Raw genomic sequence first — 6,744 nt, forward strand, 5'->3', positions numbered from 1 at the left:
TTACAACTATCCAAATACCTTATCCTTCCTTCACAGTGTGGTTAGTTTTAATTATGTGGACTTCTGGTGTTATGTGCAGTTGTTTTACCTTGTTTTTCTTTTTTTTTTTTCTTTTAATTCTTCCATACCATGAGAGAGACATATGCAGCAATGACAGAATAGTAGAACTGCACAAATTAATAGTGACATCCTTGGCACAGTGTAAATTAACATGGCTCTGACTATCGCTATGGCTTTCATTTCTTGTAGGTGACAGTGCACAGCTGAACGGGTATGGATGTGACTAGTTAACTGCACATTGCTTTACATAAAGATAATATAAAACATGGTGAATATAATTCAAAGGACTGCTTTTGGAAATTTGAAGCAATCCATCTAAAGATATAGTCACTTTTATATATAAAATTCAATAAAAAATGAACAGTGAAACTTGCTAATAGGGTTTGAATGGGTTACAGAAGCTTAATTTAGATGAGAAATGTGTTGGATGAGTAGTCATTAGTGGTGTAATAATCTTGCCCTGTACTCAGCACAAAGTTCCTACATTGATAAATCATTTGGGAGACAAGAGGCAGTAATTCCACAGGTCAGCCATCAGAACAAGATAAACGTTTATGTCAGTTATGCTAATGGTAAGAAGCACATATTAAAACCAATATTGTAAAAAGAAATTTTAACAGACTAGACAGGCTGTGCTACAAGTTCATTAACATGGAGCATGACAGGTATAGAGTAACGATTTTCATCACAGTCTGTCAAATATCTGCCTTTTCCTTCCAAGTCCTTGATGAAGAGATATGTACTCAGAGCTTTGCCTTAGACCATAATACAGTGGAAAAATTATGTAGAGGGCTTATGGTTTTTATTAGAATCATCACAAACTTCACAAGCCAAACACTAATACAGGGATCTATCAGTCAAATGGTTTATTTCTATTTTTTGCATTTTCTTTTCTGTGAGCCACTTAATACAGCAAATATAGACAGAAAAATTGGTGTCGGAAAGGCAGAGTAGTGGAAGGCCATTCTGCTGCAGTTTGTTTTAAAAATGAAAACCCAACTGGACATCAGAAAGTGAGAACCTTGAAAGGATGTCTATTGCCTTAGAAAGTCATGCAATGTGATAGTTTTTACACTTGGCAGCATATACATATATAACAGTGATGTCTGTACAGTCCAGGGAGTATCATCCTTTACTGATGTACAAAAGACACCACAAGGAGCAATGACACCGTCATGTTAGAGGGTGAATCTAGGTTATGGCACATCCTGATGCATAGCATTACATTGTGTTCATCTCTGATGCAGTCCTGAGCTTGGCGTTGGCTGTCATCCGCTGCAGTGTTGCTGTCTGGTTGGGCTTGGCAGTATCAGACTTGTAGAATATATGAAGTCAACACGATATTTCTTCCACAGTTCCAATTGTGGTCTGCAGAGGGACACTCACAGTGTGGCTAATGGTGGTTTCAGAGTGATTTGGCATGGTGTCGCAGGTGCTCTGAAACAAACACAGCATTAAAATAACATTAGCACGCTCTTCTATACTTTCATTATTTTCACTTTACATCTGTATGTGTGACACTGGAAACAATGGCGAGCAATGCAAATGAAATCATGTATTTGTTGTGGAAGATTCTTTCTGCAAATGTAAGAATTTGTTTAATGGTGCTAATCACATAACCTCCTTAATACTTCATTATCTCTAAATTTATACTAAGCCCAGTAGCTTTGAAACCAATTTCAGAGCAAATGACATGACACACAAAGTACAGTTTTGTTAGCTATTTTTATTTGTTTTATTCAGTAAATAATTAATTTTATGTTTTAAATATTTCATGAGTAAGACAATAAACTGCTTGGCTATTTCTTTTTTTCTTTGCTTGATTTCAGACTTTTAAAGTTTGGAAATTTGATAATGTTTTGTAGAAATTGTTAGAACAACTATTTGGGGCTCCAGAATGAATTTCTATGTAACTGGTTCACTGACAATCTGGTCCTTTGTAGCCTTTTCTCATTTGATTCCATTTACGTGAACTCAGTTTTGGCTGTATCTGTTACCATCACCTAGAAGAGGGGAGTTCTTTTATTTCTTTGAATAGTGGTGCCTATATTAAATAGTAGCAGGCATTTTTCACTCAAATGAATGTTTCATGACAGCCTAGCATAAACCAGGGACCATGCATTTGGCTTTGCAGAGCATTAACTCCTCTTTGCAAATACTGCTGTTTGTTGAGATGTCATGTAAAGGGAGATAATGAAAAAAATAAATGGGTTGAACACGGCTCTGGTAAATTTTGGCTGGCATGTAATGCCCTGTTTTAACAGAACAGTGACTGAAAATAGTTATAGGTTCATAGGTTCATACTAGGCTATCTGCCCTAGGGCATTTATAAGCCTAGCCAGAGTGTGTTTGGCTTTCGCCACCCATTTTAAAATAATTTTGCTATGCCCTTTTTTGAGGTTAGCATACTGTGCCTCTGTCTAACAGTGACACAGAAGTGATACCCGGGATAAACCTACGATCTCCCATCCACTCATCAAGATTCCTCTTGAATAGAGTCATTGAGGGACTCTGCCTAACCTGGACTGGGATTTTATTCCAGAGTGAAGGGAGCCTCTGGGTTATGAATCTGTCCCTCCAACATCTGCTATTTATTTCAATGCTGAGGTTCAAGTCTCTCGAGCGCGTAGCTCGATGGGATTTGGATTTTCTGAGGTGCAGCATGTCCATTAATTCCGGGTTGGACATGGCTTTATACGTCAGGCACAGATCGCCTCTGAGCAGGCGGTATGCCACTGAGTAGAGCTGGAGTTTCTTTAACCGGGCAGCATATGGCATCTGTTTGAGCCCTTTGATCCTCTTGGTGAGGTACTTTTGGGGTCTTTCCAGTTGCTGCAGGTGTCTGGTAAGGTACATCCCAAAGGGGCATTGTACTCAATTATGGGCCTGATGAGGGATGAGTAAAGAGGCACGATGACCTCCCTGATCTAGATGTGAATCCCTTCATGATTAGGTGGGCTATATAAAATGTTTTTCTAACCACTTTGGCCACGTGGTTGTCAAATGAGAGATTGCTATCAACTTGGGTCCCCAGGTCCCTAATTACTTCTTCTGTACTTAACGGATTACCACCTATGTGGTAATTTGTGGGCACTGTTTTTGCCAAAGGGATGACTATACACTTTTGGCGTTTAGCTTGAGGCCATGGCTCTGGCACCAGTTGTCTGTTTCTATGAGGCCCTTTTGGAGGATGCTTGTGTCGGCTGGAGTGTCGATTATGGTGCCCAGTTTGCAGTCATCTGCAAACTTGGTCAGCCACAGTCCTTCCGTGTTGGCCTGTACCTCCGAGAAATATATACCGAACAAGAGAGGTCCCAGGACTGAGCCTTGTGGGATGCCACTTGTAACTGGTTTGGAGTCTGACATGGCTCCAGCAATTCTAACCATGTGGGTTCTGTCCTTGAGTCAGTTTGCAACCCATCTAGTGACATAGAGGTTTATATTTAAGCTGGTGAGCTTATCTATAATGCCCGAGTGGGGTATTGCATCGAAGGCTTTTGCGAGGTCCAGGTAAGCTGTGTGGACCACCTTCCCCTCGTCAATGGCCTTAGTGACTGTTTCAAAGAAATCAACCAGGTTTAAGAGGCAGGATCTGCCCTTAGCAAAGCCAAACTGGGTAGGATCCAGTGTCTGTAGGTCCCCAATATCTTTATTTATGAGGTCCATGATGATCCTTTCCACAGCTTTGCAGACCAAGCTAGTCAGGCTTATGGGGTGATAGATTCCAGGATCTGTTGATGCACCAGCTTTGTGGAGGGGGACCACTGTTGCTATATGCCACTCTTTGGGTACATATCCTGTAGTAAGGCTGAGATTGAACAGTAGTTTTATGTTTGGGTTTAGCTCTTCTTGGAGTTCATGTAGGACGCAGCCCGGGACACCGTCTGGTCCCATTGATGCTGTGTTTTTTGCTTTGGAGAGGGCAGCTCTTACCTGAGCATCTGAGATGTCAGGGGGGCAGCACTCTGCTGGTATAGATATTTGCCCTTTTGGTGGGTGGGTGGGGGGGAGACGTTTGCGCTGAACCTGTCAGCTAGGATGTTGGCAATGTCTGTGGGTTCGGTGTATTTTTTGTCATTTTGGACTAATTCTGAGCATATCTAGGTATACCCACCCAGGTTCCTAACATAACTAAAAAAAGCCTTGAGATTATCCTTAGTGTCCTGTGCAAATTTTCTCTCGAAGCTGGCCTTAGACGATTTTATGAGTGCCCGTAGTTTTTTTTGCTAATACTGATCAGAGATGCCTTCCCTTTTTGGGATTTTGCTCTATCATGTAGTAGCTTCCTCCTTCTATTGTATAGTTTGTTTATGGCTGGGGTCCACCAGACAGGACGTCTGCCTTTGGAGGATTGGGACTTGGTTTTATTTGGGATTGCATGATCCATGCATTCCTGAAGGTGTTCATAGAATGCGTTTATAAAGGATTCTGCGGTCTGGGCCGTATTTTCCACAGGCCCGGGGGCTTTGAAGGATTCCACCTCGGTTTTGAGGAGTGTGAAATTTGCATTAGAGAAGTTTTCACTGTGGTTTTCAGGGCAGGGGGTGGAGTCGGGATGTGAATATCCAGTGAGATTAGTTTATGGTCTGATCTTACCAATGAGGGATACACTTCTGGTCTGGAGCATAGAGTCCCCATGTTGGTGATGATCAGGTCCAGTATGTTTTCCCTTCTTGTGGGAGTGGTAACAAGTTGTTCCATAGCATTTGAGTTTATAAATTCTAGGAACCTTTGGGCTATGGTGTTGGAGCTAGAGTAATGCTCCCAGTCTATGTTTGGGTAGTTGAAGTCGCCCAATATAATGGTGTTTGGAGAGACCTTCATATTTTCCAGTGTTCTCAGGAAGGCCGAGTGGGGTTCCTGGGTTTGGGAGGGTGGTCTGTAGCAGGCTATAAACTGGAAGGCAGTTTTACCCACTGTTAGTTGCACATGGATAGTCTCTGACTAAGCAGTTTTGTGATTATAACTGATAGCCCAGCTAATTCCATGCAGAATAAGGAAGTCTTACAGCCACAAACTATTCTCTCTGACTGATCAGTCATCTTTATCACAAACAGAAATCTTCATTTACGAGAACAGTTTGAATCATTAACAACCATTAAGCTTTTCATTTAGTCAGTTTGTTACTTGTGCAAGATTTTATCACATGTTCAAGTGGTCCTGTGAGTAATACCTTGATCCATGCAGAAAACCAGGAGTTAGGGACAATTAAAGACTTAACACAGAGACTTGGTCAGATGCAAGGATTCCCACATTATGAATACACGCAGTCCATTTCACCCTCAACATTCATTGCTTTGCTGATTGAATACTAAGCTCTATTTAGAGCATCCTGCAGTTCTTACATTTGTCTAACAGATGGCAATGTATCTTATGGTCCCTGTCATTGCTTGACTAGTATTATTTTTATGTTCCCTCTGTATTTTTGATAGCTGCCACACCTTTCCCAGCTGTTGTCTGTCTAATGGTTTCACTGATTCTCTATTTCACACACACACTGCTACTGTTTGGATTTCATTTTATAGCAATTTCTCATGCATTAGATCTAATTTAACTTGTTTTGTTTTTGTTCACTAGGTGGTTGTCTTTATCCAAAGGTGACCTTTTTAAATAAAGACACAAGCCTGGAACAGACTAGTTCAAATTAGAATGGCAAACATTTTTTTGAGGGGGAGAGGAATTTAAAAAGAAATAAAATTGCCTGCTTGCCCTAACTTTGAATAATGAGTTAGATATATTGATGGCATTGCTAACGATCTCACTACTATAACAAAGTTTAGCATGCAATGCTGAAACAGACATTCAAGAAATAATGGCAACTTCATACCACATTTTCCTCATGGCTACCTTCTTCTTCTTCCTTGCCAAGAAGGTCCAGTAATCTGTCCTTAAGCACCTGCGAGGAAAACCGTAATTGAACATCTCTGTATTAATTGCATAAAATGATGGCAAAGGCAGCAAAACTCGTAGACAGCTATTACAAACTGCATATACTAAGCCGATATACCTTGACAACAGAGATTCTCAAGATAAATGAACAGCTTTTGAAAAACAGGTCAACAACTGATAAGGAAAAGCTTACACATGTTGACAAGTTGTACAATTGCAGAGGTTCTTCATGGAATGCAAAATTAAAGCAAAGAAGTGTAAATTACATAAAAAAATTGAATTTTTTGCAGGTACATATAAAATACAAAGATGTTTAAGGGCAAACACACACAAAATATCAAAGTATCAATGTATCAAAGGGTGGTATTCATATATGTGTGTATATGTGTGTATGTATATATATATATATATATATATATATATATATATATATATATATATACACACACATATATATATATATATATATATATATACACACATACATATCTATATATATATATATATATATATATATATATATATATATATATATATATACATATACATATATATATATATATATATATATATATATATGTAGAGAGAGAGAGAGAGATATGTCTATCTCTCTCTGTAAAGAGAGATGTATAAATATAGTTGTTGTCTATATGACTGAACATTTTTAATGTTGTAGTTAAAAAAAAAACAGCATTAAGAATGTGAATATACAGATGATCATACTCTCTAAAACCAGAACAAGCAAAAGATCAAGAAAGGATAAATATTTCCTATCCCAATCTTCATACAACCCAC

The 6,744-nt window shown here is 39.1% G+C and overlaps 1 protein-coding gene across 1 annotated transcript in view; it reads right to left on the reverse strand.

Annotated features, from left to right (window-relative positions):
• Positions 1 to 594: 594 nt before the first annotated feature.
• Positions 595 to 6,744, reverse strand: part of LOC122788123 (acid-sensing ion channel 2-like) — a 1,562,929-nt gene continuing 1,556,779 nt past the window's right edge. Inside the window, exons 9-10 of the mRNA XM_044055062.1 lie at positions 5,888 to 5,956; positions 595 to 1,497 (exon numbers count right to left, since the gene is read on the reverse strand). Of these exons, the coding sequence (XP_043910997.1) occupies positions 1,393 to 1,497; positions 5,888 to 5,956 (174 nt within the window). The 3' untranslated portion in view covers positions 595 to 1,392. The remainder of the gene's footprint in view (positions 1,498 to 5,887; positions 5,957 to 6,744) is intronic.

The sequence above is a fragment of the Protopterus annectens genome, chromosome 13.part0 (assembly GCF_019279795.1).
Source record: "Protopterus annectens isolate FY-2018-M chromosome 13.part0, PAN1.0, whole genome shotgun sequence".
NCBI lineage: Eukaryota > Metazoa > Chordata > Ceratodontiformes > Protopteridae > Protopterus > Protopterus annectens.